Consider the following 22,394-nt stretch of genomic DNA (forward strand, 5'->3'; position numbering starts at 1 on the left):
ACTGGGGGAAATAAACTCGCTGACCTTTCGCAATCAGGTTACTCTGACAAAGGAAACAGGTAAAGATACATATTTACCTTATTCATGTCATTTGAATTCTTAAAGAATTGTGAAAGGGTAGGGTTTAGCAAGTAAGGAGATAGTCTTTCTTTATGCATAAAACATTAGTTCATCTCAAGAATACAGGAGTTCACACATGTAAACAAAAACATTTCAAGAACTGCATCAACTAAAGGCATAAACTGAAAAATTACTTACTTGGAAGCTTATCAGATAGCACAATGCTGCTAGTTCAGATACAACTCTCCACTGTGCCTCATTGTGTTGAGCCATTTTCAGTAGCAAAGTTCCAGCATGCATGTATAGCTGTCCTTTCATTTCCACAAAGGTACGCGACAACTCATCAGCTCCATTCACATATGGTTTCACTGACTGAAGCACACGATCAAAACTAGAATGTAGAGAAGACTGATTCTAAAAAGAGCCCTGGTAAAAGCCATAGTGGATGGTTTTGGTTGATGTTACTTAACTATGAATTGAGTAGCTTCATAAGTCAATGCTTAGTACTCCACTGTTTAAACCTGAGTTGCACTATAAGGTACAACGATGGTCTCAACTCCCAAAGTTCTCAACTCAGTTTACTGAGTAAAACACTAAATATTACTTAGATACTTAGTCTTTTTCTCAACACATCTTTGCACACCTGCTTTCGAAACTATCCGCCCAAACCATGTCGATAAACTTGCTCACTGCTGCAGATTTAGATACATGCAGGAGGCACTAGTCACTCTGCTCTTCCCTGTCATTTATCAGAAAGGCCCAAAATACAGCTAGACAGGCTCTTCAAAAATAGAACCTACCATAGAAATCTGAGTAGCCATAGGCTAGCATACAATCCCCACTTAGGCTTTCCAGAACACTGTTAAAACACTCTTTCAATTACCCAACAAAACTAAAATCGTTTGTTAACATTACCATGAGCTGGAAGTGCTTCAGCCTTTCACTTTGAAAGGCTCTAAAACAGCAGCAGAAAACCCAAGATGGCTTTGGTCAATATTAGAGGAGAAAAAGAAAATAAAACATACTTGGATATTAAATATTCCTCATCCATTGTCTGTATTGCTTCAACAACTCATTTAAGATTACCAGATTGAAGAATACTGTTTTATAAATTATAACAGCTGTTGCATAATTAAGGAACAAAGGTAAATCAATAAAAGCCAGTAAGGAAAGGAAAGATAACGGGAAGAACACAGACCTTAATCAATGTACTGACTATAAACAATTGTTTTTTACTACTTTAGGTGTGTCATAAATGATATACCTTGAAACCAGCTAGTTTAGCTAGCCCTGTAACACCACCAATTTTTCCTGAAGGAGAGTGTTCTTACTGCAAGTGGCTTCCTCCCTCCCGCTTACACTATGTATCTGAAGTTTCTAATTATTCCAGTCTGTTAATTTAGAACAAAATGACCAGGACAAAGCTGATATACAAGAGGTGGTGCTTGGTTTTGTTTTTGTTTGTTTTTTTTTTTTTTTGGGGGGGGGGGGGGGGGCTCCCTTTTGTTTTGGTTGGGTTTCAGTGGTTTTTCTGTTTGGTCTGGGGGTGGGGTTTAACTGTCTGGGAAATTTGGATTAGTCAATTGCTGAAGTACAGAACAACATTCTCTTACTGAAGGGGAAGCAGGGACAAAATAAATTGACCCAGGATATTCACAAGTTTTCTGCACTGCTGCATGGTGACTATTCAAACAAGGCTAGCATCTCTGTCAAAAGATAGAGCTTGGGATTCAAACCCAGTAAGAATAATCCTCAGTGGTTAGTACAGAGAATCTCCCCTCCTATCCACAAACACACAGTGAAACAGAAGCTTGGTAGATGTTCTGTAACCCAGGAAACAATAACCAATCAACCAAAAACCCAACAAACCCCCAAACAATTCTTACAGAGTTGACTAGGTTGTTTTTTTACTACAGAAAAATAATTTTACCAAACAGTACCTTTCAAGTGCCTCTCTGCATTCCTGAACATCTCTAGAAGAAAGTGTCATTCTTACAAAGCTGGAGTAGGCCAGCAGATGATCTTTCTTGATAGCTCTCCAGTTACTTTTATCAGACTCCAAGTCTTGTAAAGATTCCAGATATTCCTAAAGAAGAAAGTTCATCACAGGATCAGGAACAGTCATCCTTCCGGAAGGTAAGGGCAGTACTTCTCCAAAACATATTAGTAGCATTTACTGCATAATCCAGTTTCATAGGTGAGACCCTAACGCATTCTTCAGCAGCAAAGTTCCAGGGAGCTATTTGCCTGAGCAACTTTATCCCCAGTGGAACTGCTGTACCTAACTCAAGCTTTTGATGTTAGAAACTCAGTATCTCTATAAGGCTCAATTTTAGGGAGAAAATTCCAATTAAAAACGAAACCAAAAAACCCACAAGATTTTGTAATTCCACTGGTTTCAGCAGACTTGCAATTGAAGGAGTTATCACTTGAGAAATAGGTGACAGAGTAATGACACTAAGAGAAATAGACCAGTTAAAAAAATATGGAAGACTATCACAGGACCAAAACATGATTAAACACCTCAAATGTCTCTACAACACAGGAGCACCATTCCAAGCTTGACTGCAAAGGTATTTTTTTTTCTGCTTCTTGACAATGGAGCACAGCATCTCTTAATCTATTATTTGAACGGTAGAGTGCAACTAGTCTGATGTTTATGTAGACATCATCTGGTCTTGCATAAAGTTCTGCTTGAATCAAGTCAAAAAGCTGATTCCATCCATCTTCACCTTTACAATCCAGTAACTGCTCCTGTTAAACATGAAGGCAACATGTTAATACTCCATTTCCCACGAGTCTTTTCAGCAACTCCAGTACCAGTTAGGTTTTTTTCCTCCAATGTACAGTCTACATAACTCAAACTACACTACTCTTAGTACTTCTCAGGTATTACCTAAAGTCTGACAAAATACTCAGATGTTTTAAAATTGAGATAACTATCATAGAAGCAAATCCTCAGAAGAATTTGCCTCTTCTCAACAGTAAGAAATGCTTGTCAAACCATGTGGTTCAATGACAGCATACCCAGTCGTAGACTACTTTGCTTAAAAAAAAGCCAGACGTGGTTGCTGTCTAGTTACACAAAATTAATATACCTGTGCAAAAAGTGCGATTGCATGGCTGAAACCTTTACATTCTTTGTGAATGACATTTCTCACATTTTGTAGAGTAGATTTTAAAACAAAAAAACAGATTTTAAAACAAAAAAGAAGTGTAGAGCAAGTTCACAGACCTGCTATCTTCTTGCAAGTGATAACAAAGATCAAGTAGTACCTACTCTTCACTTCTTGAATGTGATAGCTAACACGGTTTCTCAGTGTTTTTAGAGGATTAACCTTGAAACATTAAAGCCTGTAGCTGCAGCTTTCTTGAAAGATAGACTAAAGTGTTAGACTGCAAAAAAAGTAATATCTAACAGATTTTATAACGAAGACTCTAAACCAATGTTGCCGAGAAAAGTTTAGCACCAGGTGATACACAAAAAGCATTGCAGACAGATGCCACAAGTTTCTTTAAGCCACAGAATAGAAGTAATTTGAAATTTACCTTCAACCTGTAAACAGCAGGACTCCCAGGAAAGAGCTTAGCAGCTCTCTCAACCCAGTATTTTGCTCTTCCATCAGTAACGTCATTATTGCATAGTAACTCTGCAATCTTCAATACAAGATCTTTCTGTGTTGGGTTCAACTCCACAGAGCGCTGGTTTTTCCAATGAACAGAAAGGAGGAAAACCAAAAAAAGGTAACTCGATCTTACAATCCATATACAACAGGAAATAGTTATCCCTCCACAAACAGACCCAGATGTTCAAATTAGTTAGATCTACCATTATAGAATATATTAAGAAAAACCTTTCTAAATGCCTCCACCAGTTTATGGCACCCAGATACAGCTGTTGAAATTCAAAAATCATGAGAGAAATAATGCAAAAGCCAGCTCCTCTGCATCTACCTCTAACTACTACTATACACAGGCAGTAGAACTATAAGGACCTTTAGTCTAGCCAGATGTGGACACTTTATGAAGTGTGATAGCACTTCATGGAGTTGTGTTGGCAAACAGACTTCTGAACACATCATCTACCTCCACAAAACCAGAACAAAGACATTCCAATCAGGAATTTGACATTTATATGCTCAGCTAATCAAAATTAAATTTGCCTTTCCTTCCTGCCCTTACCTGCTCCAAAACCAACCAACAAGAAAACACATTACACCTACAGTCTTCTAGTAGCAACTAGATTCCTGTTGTCATCACAGTCCACATTAAGGACTTTTACAACAGTCACAGATCCTTAGTCCAAAAGGCAATGTATGACATGGTAAGAATTTTACAGATCAAGTACAGAACAAAACACAAAAGCATCAGCTTAAAATATATACTACTGAAGGAAGAGATATGAATTGTAAAATTTCCTCTACAGTACTTCATTTGCTTTCCAGTGTCACATGTGAATAAATAATACAGCTCTTCACAGAACATGTTTTCTTCTATGGTTTTCAGAAAGCCCAGCACGGAAGAATTTTAAAGTCCATTTACAAAGGAACAAGGCAGGACATCTGGGGTCAGTGTAGTACTTACCTTGTAACACCCAAAAGCTTTTTCTACGTTATCCTCAGCTTCATAAATCTGTCCAAGAAATCTGTGTGCTTTGGGATCTCTCTCTTGTACGTTGAGGTATGTAGATATGTACCTACGGAGGGGGAAAAAGTCAGTGACTTTACCAATATTTTCCAACATTCCCCCCTCCACCAAGCTGTAATGAATACTTAATCTGCTGTACAGGAAAGTACAGACATATTTTGTTCTAGATACTTTGTCTGGACCTTAAAGTAAGAAACAACACAATTTTACACGTACAGATGCTACTCACTTGCCAGCAGGTATTTCTGTTTCTTAAAAAAAAAAACAACCAAAAACCAGCAGTAGTTAACAGAAACAGTAAGAACTACATAATAAAAAAAAAAAAAAAAGTAATTTTAACCAGGCAAGTTTTTCACTACCACGTAACTAATCTTCTAAGTTGTTGTTTTATAAAGATTTAAATAGCACTCCACCCACAATTACTGCTACCTTAAAAGAACATGATAGATATTGTTTTCTCTGTTCTACTTCACATTAATTTAGATTTTCACTTACACTTTAGAGAACAGAAAACCAGACATACATCAGCACATTACCTTTTAGCAAGTTCATATTCTTTAATTTCAAAATACAGCTTAGCAAAGAGGAATCCTTTCATTGATTTCTGAAAGAGAAAAAAAAAACATGACATACTTTAGACATACAGTACTGTTAAAATAACTCAGAAGGATGACCCTTCTTTTCAGCAATGCATAATACTTCTAAATGCCTGAACATGACAACTCATTATGAGCTCAAACCCACTCCTCACATTCAAGGGTTTGGAAAGATGTAGGATTAAGAATTTAAAGATTAAGAGTTTTTCCTATAACTGACAAAAGCTTTTGCACAAAATAGAGATTATGAGCAAAGCAAACAAGTCGCACACATGTGGAATTTCATAAACACTTCTGATTAAAGAGAAAAGAGTGTCAGCTACATTTAGTCTCTTTTTTTTTTGCAATGTAGCAAAGAAAGAGAATCCTACCAACCAAGAGAGACCTGTCATTTAGCCCTACTGTATTATATTGCCATCAGACACTACTGTCTAAATATACTTGAGGAAAAAGCAATTTCTACAGAAGTTGTTCTCAGTTTGGATAAGAAGTATGTTTATACATTTTATTTCTGATGTTGTCAGGCTAAGGTAACTTGAACATACACGCCCTATAAACAAAAGGTGACACATTGCGCTGATACAGTTATTTGTAAGCATTACTTAAAAAGATCAAAATACTTTAAAAATCTAAATCTTACATATGCACCAGTTGGTCCTAAGCACAGCAGGAGAGAATTTTTGTTGTTATCAATGTCAATATAAATACCAAAATAATTCAAGGGCATTCCATTTCTGGCAGTGATGTACCTGACGCTGTTTGGTCTAAACAGCACCCAAGTCAATTAAACAGTCACAGGACAACTTTGTTGCTGTTAGGATAGATATAAATGATGATGATGATCATTACACAGGCCCTGAATAAAGACCCGACTGCATCATGGTGAACATGGATGCATTCACTCTACACAACACACTGCTGAATATTCTACTTCCGCAATAAAATCAATTCAGAGCAGCAGAACAGGATCTTTCACGATTAAACAGCTCCCATGAATTGCACCACTGTGACCTGTATACCATTTTCCAGATATAATGGCAAACAGTAACCAGTCATGCAGAGTTCCTCATCATTCTTTCAAGTTACTAAAGTACAGTAGGAAAAGTATTTCCTCCCAGTTCTCCCTGTCTTAATACTGTTACTTCACAAAGCAGTAATGCAGATAAGAATATTAGTCACGTAAAAGGAAACTGAAAGTATCTCGTATGTTCCCTGTTTGGAGTCTTTATTTCTCTAGAACACAGAAACTCAGGAAACTTAGCAAGTACACTCATACAACTGAAGAATTATGTACTTAGACAACTGGTGGGCTCTTTAAAACTGCAGTAAGGCTTACCAGGTGCAAAAGGCAGGCACACAGCTCTGGTAAACCAACTGCTCCAGGTTAGGGGAAACACCTCCAGTAGCAAAACTACACGTCCTTCCTCACCGTAACTTCCCCTACCTCATTTCACTTAAAGAAACCCTGAACAAATACGGACTCAGAAATACTCCCAGAGACACCCCAACCCCCTTTTTTTCCTCTTACCGCCACTTCTAAGGAAGAGCGGGACAGAAGCGGCCTGTCCCGGCGTGAGGCATTGCCTGAGGACAGCCTGATTATTGTACCCCCCTCGATGTAAGGTCGTTCCTCAGTTGTGTCTAGGCCAGCTTCCGTTAGCGCACGGGTCTTCCGCTGTGCCATAGAACGTTCGTGTGTGTGGAACCGAGTTTTGTTGTTTCCTGACTTAAGACTCTGCCTTGTGGTTAAACACAAGATACCCAGTGCTCTAGAAAATGAGTTTCCAAATACTTCAGTAGCTGTGGTGAGAAACTACAGGCACCGTGAAAGCATGATTATGCTCTTTGTTGCCATCCTGGAGTGCAGCCGGGAACAATGGATCAAAAGACGATAAGACTGACAACTCTCAAGGCACAAGAAATTTGCAAGTTGCAGTTCTAAGTTTGCTGGTTCTGGGGTGGTGGCTCACAATGCCGTCCCAAGCAGGCAGTCTCATGTTCTGCTCCTTGGAATTACTCTTCTGTCAATTCAGACACTTCAGTCAAAATGAGGCCACTGGGCTGCGTCTCTCAAAAAGCATCATTAAAACACTGTTCAAGTCTTAATATCAAGCAACCCATTGACAGCCTTGTGAGTCCTGCTACAGCTACAAAATACTGACATCCTCACTGTTTTTACCATCTTTGCAGGAAAAAGAAACAAGAAAACAGCTGCTTGGTCCTTTAAGGAAACCAGCAGCACCTATGTAACACCCTGACTGAAAGAATAATCCCTTTTTATTATTTCTTCTATTAACAGTGATTTATTTAGACATTGGATTTAATTCCCCAAGAAAGATTTCTTTTTTTTTCTCTGTACTTCTCTATAGTATGTCTACAGCTGGGGTTACCAAACAGTTTATGAGCGCCTGCCAAACTGAGTACTGAAAGTCTTGGTGCTGGTGCAGAGAATGCTGGAATTGTCTCAGCTGGCTCACTGGAGGAAATTACTGCTGTTCAGCTGATAGGGAGCCACGGGAAAATGCCTTCTTGCACACAAGATCCAGTGTGCCTTGACACTGGCTGATGTTTCTCACCCATCCCTGTAGAAGGGGCACACCCTGCGTTGTTCCTGGTGGGGACAGCTCAATGGGGCAGGTCACCAGGCAGGGCAGCAGTTGACTCTCATGTTGTCCCTGCAACCAACTGCACGCAGCTCAGCTCGCTATCTGCATGATGGAACAGAGCCCAGCACTTGCACCAGCAGCAGCAGAAAGGCTTTAGGCTCAGTTTCTTCCCCCTACACCTACACCCACTGGGCTTTCTGAAGCGCTCCCTACTGTTAGTCTAAGCAGGAGCTTCTAAAGGCATTTCTTTTCCTCTTGTGTGATTGATCCCATGCAGAAAGGAGACAGACTTTTGAGGCATCCATTCCCAAATCCCAGGATCACAGCCTTTTTTGAAAGACCTAGTAGGGGTCAGAAAAACAGTAGGTAGAAAAACAATAATAAACTCTGCCTCTTCCAGGAAAGTATGTGCAGCTATGCATAATATTTAGAATACTGGCAGGCCAGGAAGTGAGCTTCACCACCAGCCATGTAATCATCCAAGCTCTCTAATTGCTAGCTTGCTCCCTGGCTGTTTCGCAACTGCTTTTAATTAATCCTTTTCATGACACTGTCCAGGGGTATCATTTCAATGATAGTTCACTCCAAAGACAGCTCCCAGGAGAGCGGTATGGATTTAGTGAACCCTCCACTTGAGCTAGGATTCCAATAAAAAAAAAAAATCACCATTAAGGTGGTTAAGCGCAGGAAATGTATTTCCCACAAAGGTCTCTGAAATCTCATGTGGAGATACTCACAGCTTGGCTGAGCAAGACCTTCAGTACTGATCCAACTTGGAGCTAGGTATGCTTTGAGCAGATGGCTGGGCTAGTAGATCTGTAGCAGTCCTTCCAACCAACATTTTTCCATGATTCATCAGGCTTTGAATGCTCAAGTACCCTCAGATGTTCTCAGGGCTACATCGTGGGGTCTGAGATACATATGCTCATGTTCATGAAATACAAGCTGCTGCCTTGGTCAACAGTAGCACAGCCTTCATCATCAGAAACTTGAAAACAAATAAAACCTGTGTTAGGACCAATGAGTTGAAAGCAGATGTGTGGCTGCACAGTGCAAACAAGGCCTCTGTGTTGTAGATGGATGTAACTCCAAGCAGTGTGGATGTGAGCCAGGTCTTGCCATTTAGCCCCAGGCTTAGGGACCATTCCCAGCTCTTCCAACAGTAAGGCTGTGCATACATAGGCTGAAGGAAAAGATGTACAGTCAGTGTAACATAAAAAACCTACAACAAGAAAGCATTGCTGAGTACGGTCTACTCAATCCATGGCACAGTACAAAATCCCAGTGGGACTACCATGCTAGTTATGTACGTTTATTTGGCACATTTTAAGCTTTTCCAGTCTTGAACAGAGTCAGGACTATGTTCAGCTGCTGAACTACAGCATTTGATAACTACAGAGGATAAAGTAGTCAAAAAATACCATAGGTAGCACGAAACTGGAAGTTTCGGGTGACAGTTTCATTACAGTCAAAGTAGGACAGAAGCTGTTGGAAAGGTGTACGTTTTAAACTGAGATGAGACACTTTCTTGGGGAAAACCCAGCGGCTTGTGCCAATGCAGAAAACATCCAGAAGAATCAAGCTGTTCTTCATAAAACAAACTGTGGTTTCTTTCATGAACTTGAGAACTAACTCCTGTGAGGTATTTAGGAAAGGCGCATGTCTCCTTTAAATCAGGATAATAAGGAAGTATTTACATACATTCACAGGTAAAAACATAGGGAACTGAGAGAGCCTAGTTGCTTTCCCACCTTTCTCAAGCACTCATTTAAGAGAGGTTATACAAGGTTTCATAACATAGCCTTTATTGAGGACACTGGAAAGCAGGTGTTTTAAAGCAACTAATTTTTCATAAACAGGAAAGAAAATTTTACTTCCGATGATGTAATTACATAAAATCTGTTTAAGTCACTAATATATAAAAAATTAAAAAAAATACAATAAAATGCGTACTTCATAATGTAGTACCATCAAGAAGTCCTAAGTAACTGTATTTTCTATAAGAAAGGGAAAAATGAAACAGATTTGCATGGACAGAAGTCAATAGTATAAAACAATTCAAGGTATGTTATAAGGAATTCTGATGATTTGTGAGCTCAGTTCTTGAGGATGGCTATAGAAGTAGATCCTAGCAGGATCAAACCTTGTATATTTACACTCTTAGGTGTAAAAGTAATATTGCCAGTTCACTGAAATACGCACTTTCAGTACTGTTCTGAAAATCAATGAAGTCTAGAAGCTAAATTTTAAGTTCAGGTGTTCACATTTGAAATAAAATACTTCACAACCTGCATAATTAAGGCAAAGTATGTTGTCTTTTGAAAATACCTTGTATATATTTCTGCATAAAAATATGAAATAAAAAATAAAACTATATATATATTTAATAGAATACTGTTATGTATGGTCCAGCAGAATAAGGCACAAAAAGTAAATAGAATGCAAAAGCATATATAAAAGTTAATGTGTTATTTTGAGTGGATTATAGCAAAATTCAAGTAGTTCCGAGTATGCTCATTTCTTGCAATAGGAATACATATTTTATATACGTATTTCATGCTAAGCCTGATGTACAAAGATTCATCATGTAAGCATAATCTAAAAGAAGTAGGTCATTTGTGGAGTGACTGTATTTAGAAATCTGATCAAACCATCAGAAACAAGGCTCCTTAATGAGACAACTTGGCCTGAAATCTAAGCACATTTTTTCCAACAAGGAGAAGTATACTGGATTCTTGCCCAAGCCACTTGACTTGGGAACATTTTGTGTGCATGCTTAATATGAAGGTTAATACTTTCATTAATATAAACGACAACACATGCCCCAAAAGTTGGACGCATTTGCACAATTTCTTTTCACAGGTGTTCAGAAGCAAATTCTCTCTGTAAAATTCCAAGATGACTGTGCAGAATGGGCCACTTGTATCAGTTCATTATCAGGGTCAGAAACCTTTCAGGTGAGTGGGTATTTAAGTTAGTTCAGAAGTACAGTATGTTTATCAACAAATAAGCACACGTTCTCATGTAGAGAACAGAGACTCTTAAGACAATTTCATTAGATAGAAGGCATACATCATCATTTGTTGCCTTACTGCAGCCTCAAAACAGCCCCATTCCCCCCAAGTAATATGCATAGGATTTTCACAAAGGAGGAGGAGAGCAGATGAAGTCTTTACTTCCTTCCCAAAGTTTCAGCTAGTTTCTTCAGTCTTTTCTTCAGCTCTAGAGGAAACTTCTCATAACACTTTTTGCAGACAGGCTTCATATCAAACTCAACAAATTTATTCCTAGAATGACAAAGCAAAATACAGGCAAAGTTTTATCATCAGGGATAGCGAAAAATACATTTTAAAAGTACACTATTAAATGTGCGCAGGCAAAAAATTACAACTGCAGTTTATACACGTCTATGAAGTTACTTTTATAAGGTTATACACTGTAAGCAGTAATTACACATACCCTGTTGAATAAGTTGCCCTGTTTTTACCCAAATGCCCATATTTATTAACTGTGGCATTTAAAAAGCCTTTAAAAACTAACTGAAGAGCTAAACAGACTAAACATAAGATAATGGAATAACAACTTAGGATTTCAAGTTACAGTAGTGTGAAAAATATTTTGGCTTTGAATGCCATAAATTCATGCAAGAACTCAAAATAAAAGCATCCTTAGCACTGACCAAAGAAGAAAGGAGCAGAGATGGTGGTGAGAAGGAAAAAAAGTTTACAAACAGATTGGCTTTTTCTTTTTCTGCTTCTCTTTATCCTTTGCTTCACGTTCCCGTTTGGCAAGTCGTCGCTTAAATTCATCTGGCATTTTCTCATAACAGTGTTTGCAGACAGGTTTTAGATCAATTTCAACAAACTTATCCCTTTAGAGTTAAACACAGAAAAAATAAAGGACAGAAAGGGAGAAGAGTTAAGAACACCAGGTGAAGGAGACCTGAACAGAGAGCTGAACGAGATGTAATTTAGTAAGTGGAGCAAGACGAAGAAAGATGCGCATGTTTTCTCAATGCTGCTTTTATATTTTTTCATACCGTAACAGTTACACTATAGGAACATCTACACCCTGAAGATAAACACTGGTATGTTTTGAAGACATCACTCGAAGGCATCACTCTTACTGGTAGACTTACTTGAGTGTTAACTTAGTGTTGCAAGTTGAACAAGCAAAACAGTTCACACACCATGCCTTATTCAGAGCGGACACAACTAGGTGATGGGAAAAAAAAGGAGAAATCATTAACAAAAAAAAACACCAAAAACAAACAAAAAAAATTTACAGGAATTTTAAGCTTACATGTTCATAAGGCATGAAGAACAGTCATCTGATTCTTTTATCAAGTATTATGGATTACCAGAATAACATGGCAATATGAGAAAGGCACATGGGAGTGTAGTGTAGTAGGACTGTGAGCACTGATAAAGCTGAGACAAGACCAGTTTAACCTCCTTCTGCCTCCGGTTTCTTGCCTCCACCTCATCTGATAGCATACTGACCTCAGGCAACTGTTCTATGAGGCTGTGTTTTCAACTTCATCAGGAAACTTTTTCAGCTGAAGACCAATCCAGCAAAACTGTTTAAGTTTTCATTTGGTTTCATTTCTCAGGTCCAGTTCAGACTGCAGTGCCATCAACAGCAGCACTTGCACAGCCCAAGAACACTGTTGGTAAATCAGCACTACCTAGGTGAAAATATCTATGGACTCAGGGAGTAAATTACTTGATCGAGACAAACTTGGACATATTTTTATTCTTTGCTTTGGAGAGAAAGTAAGTATTTCTCTTTGTTCTGTATCTCAATACATTTTCTGTTCTCCCTCTTTTTCAATATACCTTCTCAGTTTTCCTTGCCAAAATGTGTTTCTCTTCTTAATCCAAGTTAGAGGATGCAGGACAATGGTCTCATAAAATACAATATTTTGTCAACAACAAACAGAACCAGAGTATTATCGTGCAGAGCTTTTTTCCGGCAGTATGCGGCAAACACATCCACAGATGCAGTTATTCCACTGCTTGCCAAAATAGTACTAGTCTTTGATGAAAGTCTTTGCTCCCAAGCAACAGTCATAGACACTCAAAAACTGCTGCTGCAAATGTCTGTTTCACCCGTCAGAGAGAGAATAATACTGGATATTCATAATTTGTGACAGCAGTGTCAAATTTGTGTGCGTAAATGAAAGAAGAAATGTAATTGAAGACATACACTGATATTCAAGAAACTACTGCATTACACTATATTCTGCTCATTTCCACAGAGACCAAAACATACAACATGGGTGTCAGATAATAGGGTGAAAGGTTAGAATTATACAGAGATGTAGTTATGGGACAAACTGGATTTATTCATTCACCTCAAGTTCCAGTTTCACTCATATTTGCAGGATTTTATTGAAGAAGAGGACACTGTTTCCTCTAAAGTGTTTTGGATTGTTGTTCTGCAGGTCCAGCTCAGAAAATGTGGGGAAAGCACACCTCTGGAATGTAGGTCTCACCCTATAGTTACATGACTATAAACTAGTTTATGCCTCTTTTTACATGCTGGAGGTTTCCTCCTACTTTGCTAATGGCTTTGGCTTAGGCTAACATTATAGTATTTACTTCAGGCAGGGGTAAATAGGCACATAATGTTGCATTATTTCCGGTAGAATAATTTGCTTTTGGCGTTTTATCATACCTGGCTGTCCCAGAAACCCCACAAAATCACACCTGCCCTCAAAAAACAACAAACAAACAACAACCCCACCCGCAAAAAACTTAAATCACTTGCTTCCAGTTCTGCCACTTCTACAGGACATATCTTTCCAAGAATGATTTTTACTGGGTTTGTGACATTATCATCAGCCTTGATTTCAAAACACATGTTCCTGTGATACTCTAAGAACCAAACTGATGCAATGGGAACTAGGCACTTTTAAAAAGTCCCTTAGGGTGCCCACCCATGTTTTCAATATCTAAATACTTTTTCATATTTGGTTCATGATTCCTAAACTCGCTTAAGGAGATGCCTGTGTGGTCATTATCACCGTTACATGTGTCCTATTTTGGAAGTTGATGAGGCAAGAAGCCACTTTTGTGCATCTCCCAGAATTCCTGGCCTTTGCATGTCATTAAAGGGTTTCCAGTTGACCATGGTTCTCTTCAGACACTGAATGGTCTTCTACTGTCATGAAATGCTTGAAGTTTTCTTACCACTTGATCTCTGGCTAATCAGCGCTAGCCTCATCTCTGATCAAGTGAATGGGTGGTATTATTTTAATAAGAACAATCAAGGATGCAACAGGGGGCTGTTTTCCATTTACTTCCACTTTTAAAGAGGAATTCTATCAGTAAGGAACATTAAGGAAACAGAAAAGTGCTTACCATCTCCTTCAATCACACGGTTGCAGTGGAAACAAACATCACCAAAGAGCTGAAGAGGAAAAATAAGTGACAAATTTTTATGTAATGATTTTATCAGGGGAACTTCTGAAACTAACAAAATACTTCAGCTGATGGATGCAATATTTCAGTAAAATAAAAGAGAATGCTGGCAAGTCTGGTCTGGTTTTACAAGTACATTCTGCATCATCTCATCACAAAAAGTGTTTACAATATTAAAGATGAAAATATTTGTTTAACTCCAATCAATTTTGTTTTAACATTCTCTAATCCTGAACATTTGAAATATAGCAGTTGGTGTCACATACACATAGTTAATAACCAGCCAGTTTAACATTTGGACTTAAATGCATGACTAGAACAACACATTACTGTTTCTGGCAAAAACTGTAAGGAAATGTTATTTTTATTAAAAAAAGAGGAAAATTTAGGCCCAAAATTATTTATTCTATTTCAGGGCTTAACATTCGCCCACAACAGTTAAGAAGTGCCCAAAGTTTCATGTCTTTTCTTCTAACTGTAGAAGTTAACCTAGTAAAAGACATCCGCTCTACATACAGCACTTGCCTGGGATATGCAACTGCCCCATCATGGCTGTAACACTATTACTACTAATGTCACAGCATTTATTGTCTACAAGTATGCCAGCAACTTTTCAATCATCTGCCCTTCATCACTGGCAAATTAAGAATCCATCTGTAATTAGCAGGTGCCTTACAACTCCCAAATATAACCCTTACTCTTGTATTTATATAAATGAAGAGGTGGACATGACACAATGCTGACAGCTTCCAAATGAGAAAGGTCTATGCATCGTGATGCAGGACTACACAATCAAGGGAGTCTGGAGAGAGATGATTAAGCTCTCCACTGTGAGGGTAGTGAGGCACTGGCACAGGTTGCCCAGAGAAGCTACGGCTGCCCCATCCCTGGCAGTGTTCAAGGCCAGGTTGGATGGGGCTTGGAGCAACCTGGCCTAGTGGAAGGTGTCCCTGCCTATGGCAGGTTGAAACTAGCTGATCTTTAAGGTCCGTTCTAACCCAGACCATTCTGTGATTATATAATTTTATGCTATAGAACTCCTACATAAATGCAAGTGGTCACTAGGTGGTGTCATCTAACAAATTTAGTCTTTGCAATCTTCAGCAACCTAATGAATGACCTGGGTTAAAACAGTCAGTCAGTCCCCTTACTGCAGCAGCTGTAGGGAAAACCCCACTAGTGACTAGGGCCTTATCTTAAACCACAGCCACCGAGTGGCAAATATACCTCGGTTTCTTGGGAAAGACCATTACCTGCTATGATCTCCCAGACATATAAAAGCTTGTAACAGCTCTACTTAACTACCAGTAAGCTTGAAGAAAAACTCAATACTGATTGTCCTGGCTATCTATTGTGAAATACCTGCAACTTTCTTTCTCAATACCAATGTACAGAGAAACCCATATAAATTAACTGTAACATAACATGTGCTAATTGGCATTACACCTGCAGGTGCCTGTAAGAGGACAGATTGTCCATGGGTTCCCATCTCTACCTGATAAAATCAATCCATGAGTTTACTGATTAACACCAGTTTAAAAAATATTCAACCTTACCTGGTTGTAGTGGGTTTCACAATATGCCAAGCCTTTTCTCTCATAATGACGATGACCCAGGAATGGCTTTTCACATTTTGCACAAACAAAATGCTACAGAGAAAATTACACACCATTTTTTTATTATTATTTGGAAGTAATGATTTTTTTTTCTGGAAAGCAAACCAACCAAACCCAATGCTGAACATCACTGAAGTCTATTGAGCTAGCTGTCCCATTTTGAAAAGGAGAATTAAAACTTTCTCCTTTCTACATTTAGACCACTTAAAAGAATGTTCCTTTTAATGTCTTCAAGATTTCAATCCAAAAGTTACAAGAAAAAAAATCAAGCAAAGGGATTTCCATATGTTATCAATGAACAGAATGAAGAGATATTAAACTGTAGATAATGTGCAACATTATTACACTCCTGTGAAGACAACAAAAGGAATAAACTGTTTATCTTTCTGATTTCAATTGAAGATGTAGAACTACACATCTTGTACACGTGCCTGAAATACGAACTCTCACATAAAGTGCTTTAGAGATATTTACATGGCAGGTGACTGTGGAAGATATGAGGGCATTATGATGATAAGTAATACTGCGGTTGACTCAGAATTTTACTGCATTTCCACTCATACTACTTTACATTCTGAAATTTTCTTTTGTAAAGACCTCACAGTGCTTCCTTTGATAAACGATTTTAGTTTCACAGACAAACCTCTCCATAACATAGGAAATAACTCCTATCTCACCATGGAAGACTGGCCACAAGAAGGCCGAAAACAGGATTAGGAGAAGGTATTTACTGATCATTGCTGCATACTTTGCTAATCCTTTCATTGAAATTCATCAGCAAAATCACAGATAGGTATGTTAACATTTATGTTTGTAAAAGACAATATATCAATCATCTGGTATTTACCTCCACATGCCATTGTTTGCCCATAGCATTCACCACACGGCCCTCAATTGGTCTCCTACATGCTCCACAGATGGGGACGCCCATTTTGTCATGGCAGGGTAAGCAGTATAATTCTCCCTTCAATTCACGAGCATCAGCAGTAAGTTCCTTCCTGTTCAAAAGTTCATGAATTGAGAACATGAGTAACAGCACTGAACAATGTCAACTCCTGAGAGTTTCTGAAAAGAAAAAAATAACTTTTAAAATTTGTTTTAGAAACTGTGTTTGTCCTACAGTAATCCAGCAGCATCAAATATGACAGTTCAACACAGTTCAAGACTGATCACAACAAACTGAGAATAGGCTGCAAAGTGAGAGGCACTAAGGCACTAAGTCTCTGGAAACCACAACTGAGCTACTGGCATTCTGCATTCTGGTTATGTGGCACAAATGTGTGTGTGAAAGCTGTAGACATGTTCGGTTTATATTCTGGCAATCTTATCACTGGTTTATTTTAGATTTGTGTAGCTGTAACTGAAAGTAAAATGTACTCCTCTACATCTAGGTACATTTTCCTTGTATCAAACTTCAGAGAAAAAAACCTATGGATTCAAATGAGCTAACTACATTTATTCATTGCCAACTGCAGAATCTCATATACTCTACTTTTTACTAATTTGCATGGTTAGAACGTGGCCATACTCATTAATGCTCTCAGCTGGTTGCCACTGACACAACTGTATATGTTGTTATTCAAATCAGTCTTTGCTATGGCAATGAAATAGTAGCTCCCTTTGCACAAGAAATAAACTAATAATCCATGCTATATCCTACAGTGCTCCACGGTCTGTGCATCAGTGCAGTGTAGAAACACACAGCTTCTGCAGTTGCAGAAGCTGATAAAATGAGACGGGAGAAAGCGTCCAAGAAAAAGATAAGCTTTAAAAGGACAGAACAAAGTTTGTGTGCCATTCAGCTAAAATGAAATAATATAGGCAAGATAGTAACTCAAGCAGCCAAAGAGGAACACTTTTCTTCTTCTCACAGCAGAATAACAACCTGTCATTTCGCTACTGCAGAAACCATTATCTGTGTCCATACTTTGTATTTTGTAAGGTACCACCCTGTTCTGCAGAGTCCAGTCTTTCTCTGCTCCCTGACAGATTGTTTGAACTCAAGGTCCAACCCCACGATCCCAAAAGCAGTAACACATACCCAGTTACAAGGCACCCAAACCCCACCCCTCTTGCCAACTGCACAGGAGAGGTTTTCACTTTAAGACGTAAACTGATGAAGCAAGTAAACTCAGCAGTTTCCCATTTCCCTTTGCAGAACTCAAGTTACCCGCAGTTTGCACAGTTGAAATGATCAGGGTGATAAGGATCATTTTTGAATATGAGAGGCTGTTCGTCAATAATGGCATGACACTTCTGGCAAATATACTTTCCCAGGCCTCTGGCTTTTTCCCTGTTATGGCAAGGACGGCAGAGATGTCTGAAACAGCGTAAAAAGAGAGGTTAAGTACTGCTACCAGGTACTACCATGCAAACTATAAGCCAAAATTCTGTCAGAACCTCCTTTCAATCAGTCCTTTTTGGAGGGAAAATAGTCTTTAAAATGATTTCCTAGCTAGACTAACCAAGTTCAGAAGAGGCAGGGCGATCTTTTTATCTTCTATGACCACGGAAGCCTCATTTGAGTTTAAGCTGTGTTGAAACAGTTTGCTATAAATTCTCTTATTACACATATGAAGCCAATGGCTGGAAAATCTACATGTCAAACATTCTTCTGATCGCAGCTGGTAAAAATATCCTGGTCTGTGAAGGTTCCCACTGAATTTAAAGCAATTATTAATAAATAGGTGCTAAACAAGACTAAAACTGGAAACCTAAGTTGGAAAAGAAAGTAAACATTTCTGTGACAGAAATAAAGACAGTGCTTCTGTAACTGGATGTTTTCTCTCTTATTAAGCATAACAGTGGCCCCAAAACGTCACCGTGTTTGCCAAGAAATCTGGTGCTATTTTTTAAAGTGTGTATTCTAAAATTGCCGTTCTTAGTTTTGTGATGCACTCTTAGACTTTTCCCCACAAAAGATGCCTCAGTTTTTCTATCTCAGCTGGAAAGCTTCAGGAACCAAAACCTCTCAGTCGCCCCTCTTAGTCAATTTTATTCATGATCAATTAACAGAAGGAAGGGTGAAGATCTACCTGCCAGCATTCTTGACAAATCCAATATCAGCCAATACTTGTTGGCAGATATCGCAGCAGAAGCACTCCGGATGCCAGCTATTGTTCATAGCTTTAATAACACGACCAATAATGAACTCACCTGTAAGAAACACAACACCAGGATGCAAAATAACACACCAGACAAAGTTAAAGTCAACCCACAACAGAACTGCTAGAATGACAGCATCATCCTCTTCCTCCCCCCCCCAAATCTGGTAGGATTTCAGTATCACAGTTCTGGTTCTGAATTCTGGAATTTGGGTTTGTGTGGGTTTTTTTTTTGCTACGGGTCAGAAGAAAATGTCGTGCTGATGGAGGACCTTCTGTTCTTTACAGACAAGCCCTTCTAGATGCACACTCTGCCTCCTCTCTGCAACCGTCCTGTATCAGTCCCTTTTCTGTTTTTACATCTCTTCTCAAGCTGTTCAGAACTATATGGAGTTCTTTATATAATATGTCTTTCTTGTGTCCTAATCATCTTCCTCCTTCTTTTCTTCAAGAAGATGACACCTTTAACTTGTCATGTACATAGTACTGGTTTCTGCTCTACTAGGACCAAGCCTTGAAGGGGTTCTATGCTCAAAGTACAATACAACTGAGCTTGGGTGGCTATGGACATCCTGCAAAACACCTCACATGGAGTCAAAACGCAAAGCTGCAGTAAAGCCGCAGAACAGTCATTCCAACACATACAGCTTCTGACCTACCACAAGGAATCCTGCCCTGCAAGGCATTAAAAACTAGCATGAGAACCACGGTTTTGCATGCAGTGTGTCTGTACCACACAGGCAGTGGAGCTATGTCCACCACACACAATTCAGTCATTCTCTATGCAGATATTACAGCCAAGGCCCCTGAGCAGTGCAAAGGCTCTGCCTAAAATGCATTGAGAGATCAGCTTCCCAGTTCTGTGGGAGGCTGAGTCCTGGCTTTGGAGAACACAACTCCCAACAGCTGCCAAAGGGAAATGATCGGGCAGGTAACTGACGCAGACACAGCAGACAGATGACATCAGGCATGCAGCTCTGTGGCGTTCCCATGAAGTCATAGCTTTTCAAGAACAAAACCCCACAGACTCCATAAATGTCAGGAATCCTTGAGGCCTCGTTGCTGACAACAGCCCAGTCGATTCTGGCTGTGCTTATGAAATCCAAGCAGTGGCAAAGCCCAGCTCTGCACAGGGCCTTGATGATGTTTTAAGGAAGCTGGTGCTACAAGGAGCCAGGGCAGAAGTAGTGGAAGCTGGGCCAGCTGGGCCAGAGTAACTCTGGAGATAGGTTATGTAGCTCCTCAGAAATCATCACTGACCCACTTCTTCCTCTTTCTTCTCCTGCTTGCTCACATCTGCAGCTTTAAATTCAAAGGTCTGTAACATCTGCTTCCCTCTCCTTTGGTGGTCAACCCCTCCCTCCACTCAGCAAAAGTCCTCACTGAGGTAACTGAAAGCAGTAGTGCCTTGTCAAAGTGCCACAGAAACACAAGAGCTTCCAGACCAGTGGAAACATAGTCAAGTACTGACTTCCCAGCCCTGCCCAAGAACAATGTGTCACACACAGGGAGGGAAAAATACCCATGCAAGTAATTACAGTGCAGCAAACACACAAGCATTTACATCAACAGTGGCAAATAAAAAGCAGCCCTCAGTGATATTTAGGGTGGACATTAGATGCTGAAGCCTTAAGGGTAAATACAACAGTGGACCAGCTGATCATCATTTGATTGTAACAGTAGATGTTGAAGGCTGTCCAAGCTTCCATGGGGAGCTGAACAGCATGTGTGGGTTATAATAGTCAAAGCAGATGACAAAGACTTGTTGTGGGGTTTCAGCTGCATGAGAAGGGCCAAATATGATCACATCCAGATGTATAGATACATATTATCAGAAGTTCATGAACAGTCTGTTCATTGGATCACTGGATCAACAGCTAAACTACTCAATCAAATAAGCAAACTTTTTTGGGTTTGGAGGGTTTTTTTACATTATACTGTTTGATGACCTTTATGAAAAGCAGCTTCCCAAACTGTCTGAAGTCTAGTTCATTCTGGAAGTTCAGATGCTCAGCTGCATAGGGCCATCTCCAGAGAACACACACACAAGGGTTGCACCTCTTCCCCCAGTGAAGCTCCCATTTGTGATCAGTGCACAGTGTTTCACCTTGATGTAAAACTCACCACACTGATGGCAGCAGGGGGCAAAAAGCATCTGAAAATCATGTTCACAGTACTTCCTCCCTTCAAACTGCAAATGGAAAAAAAAATCTGAGTGTTAGAGGAATGAAGAGCCTGCCTGTAACACAAATGCTGTATGTAACACACCAGTTTGTTTCCAGATGCAATTGGGTAGTAAAACAGACACAAAAACAGACTATATGTTAGGCATTAAATCCACCCACCTTAATTCAGCTACTACAATGCATGTAGTGTTAATAGCATACCATTCCTCTAATGCTGCTCATAGTATAAGGCATTTTCCGTCACCCATTTACATCACAAGAGACATCTGAATTTTCACAGACTGCTGAGACTCTGATGCAACTGGGCAAATTCTGGGCAGGAAATTAGCTAACAAAAAACTCTCATGGAGGGGAAGCATTTTCCCTGAACCCGTTTGATCTCTTTCTCACCCTACATTTCCTGCAAGAATGACCCAGCATACTGGAGGAAGTAAGTAGGAGGAGAGGAAGAACACCCGGAGACAGAAATCCTTGCAATTTGTGGAGCAGCACAGCCAAAACAAGAAGGGAAATAAGTTTTTTTTTGGTGATGCTTATTTCATAGAATCACAGAATCATTTAGGTTGAAAAAGACCCTTAAAATCAAGTCCAAATTTTAAGGAACAAAGTTCACTACATCTGTGAGATGATATAAGGAACTAATCTTAAGGGAGTTGGATCTTAACTTTATCACAGCTTAGAGAAGTTCAGTTGCAGTTCAAGCCTGCATAGAAAAAAAAAAACATATGGAGAAAAAAAGTTCTACAACACTGCATTAGCAATTTAGCCAAAGAATATGTAAAAACATGCATGCAAGTATGTCCTGAATGCAAGGGAAATGTTTAGATACCTTCATGGCACATCATTTCTAGACACAAATGCCAAGTAGCATGTCAAAATCAGATACACAGTATTAGGTATGCTATAAAATGTTTGGATCTTAATGTCTTAGTTTAAAACAGTGGAAGAAGGGGGACAGCAGGAAATCCCACTCCTTTCTTTTTACTGGGCCTAAGAGAAAACAAAGCAAATAGCATAAAATAGTAGCCACATATAAAGTTTTGGTGTATGGAGGGAAACTACAGCAATGTGCTTCAAGATATAACCTGTTTAATATTATGAAATTCCAAGGATCAAATACAATATAAGCATAGTAATTACTCATGCAAGTAGCA

The 22,394-nt window shown here is 39.2% G+C and overlaps 2 protein-coding genes across 9 annotated transcripts in view; both read right to left on the bottom strand.

Moving 5' to 3' along the window:
* RGPD4 (RANBP2 like and GRIP domain containing 4) overlaps positions 1-5,345 on the bottom strand; it is a 30,285-nt gene extending 24,940 nt beyond the window's left edge. For both annotated transcript variants that reach the window (XM_057422412.1, XM_057422411.1), the window contains exons 1-6: positions 5,244-5,345; positions 4,645-4,756; positions 3,610-3,762; positions 2,584-2,814; positions 2,001-2,146; positions 259-451 (exon numbers count right to left, since the gene is read on the bottom strand). In XM_057422412.1, the coding sequence (XP_057278395.1) occupies positions 259-451; positions 2,001-2,146; positions 2,584-2,814; positions 3,610-3,762; positions 4,645-4,756; positions 5,244-5,338 (930 nt within the window). In that variant the 5' untranslated portion in view covers positions 5,339-5,345. The remainder of the gene's footprint in view (positions 1-258; positions 452-2,000; positions 2,147-2,583; positions 2,815-3,609; positions 3,763-4,644; positions 4,757-5,243) is intronic.
* A 4,352-nt stretch (positions 5,346-9,697) lies between these two features.
* LIMS1 (LIM zinc finger domain containing 1) overlaps positions 9,698-22,394 on the bottom strand; it is a 75,398-nt gene continuing 62,701 nt past the window's right edge. For 5 of the 7 annotated variants that reach the window (XM_057422184.1, XM_057422186.1, XM_057422185.1 and 2 more), the window contains exons 3-11: positions 21,179-21,245; positions 18,986-19,106; positions 18,121-18,270; positions 16,798-16,948; positions 15,891-15,983; positions 14,275-14,323; positions 12,048-12,123; positions 11,589-11,780; positions 9,698-11,196 (exon numbers count right to left, since the gene is read on the bottom strand). In XM_057422184.1, coding sequence (XP_057278167.1) covers positions 11,633-11,780; positions 12,048-12,123; positions 14,275-14,323; positions 15,891-15,983; positions 16,798-16,948; positions 18,121-18,270; positions 18,986-19,106; positions 21,179-21,245 — 855 coding nt within the window. In that variant the 3' untranslated portion in view covers positions 9,698-11,196; positions 11,589-11,632. The remainder of the gene's footprint in view (positions 11,197-11,588; positions 11,781-12,047; positions 12,124-14,274; positions 14,324-15,890; positions 15,984-16,797; positions 16,949-18,120; positions 18,271-18,985; positions 19,107-21,178; positions 21,246-22,394) is intronic. The other 2 variants (XM_057422183.1, XM_057422181.1) reach the window with 1 other exon arrangement.

This window comes from Pezoporus wallicus, unplaced genomic scaffold, assembly GCF_028554395.1.
Source record: "Pezoporus wallicus isolate ANWC-B61680 ecotype Strahan unplaced genomic scaffold, APGP_CSIRO_Pwel_v1 contig_5785, whole genome shotgun sequence".
NCBI classification, from domain to species: domain Eukaryota; kingdom Metazoa; phylum Chordata; class Aves; order Psittaciformes; family Psittacidae; genus Pezoporus; species Pezoporus wallicus.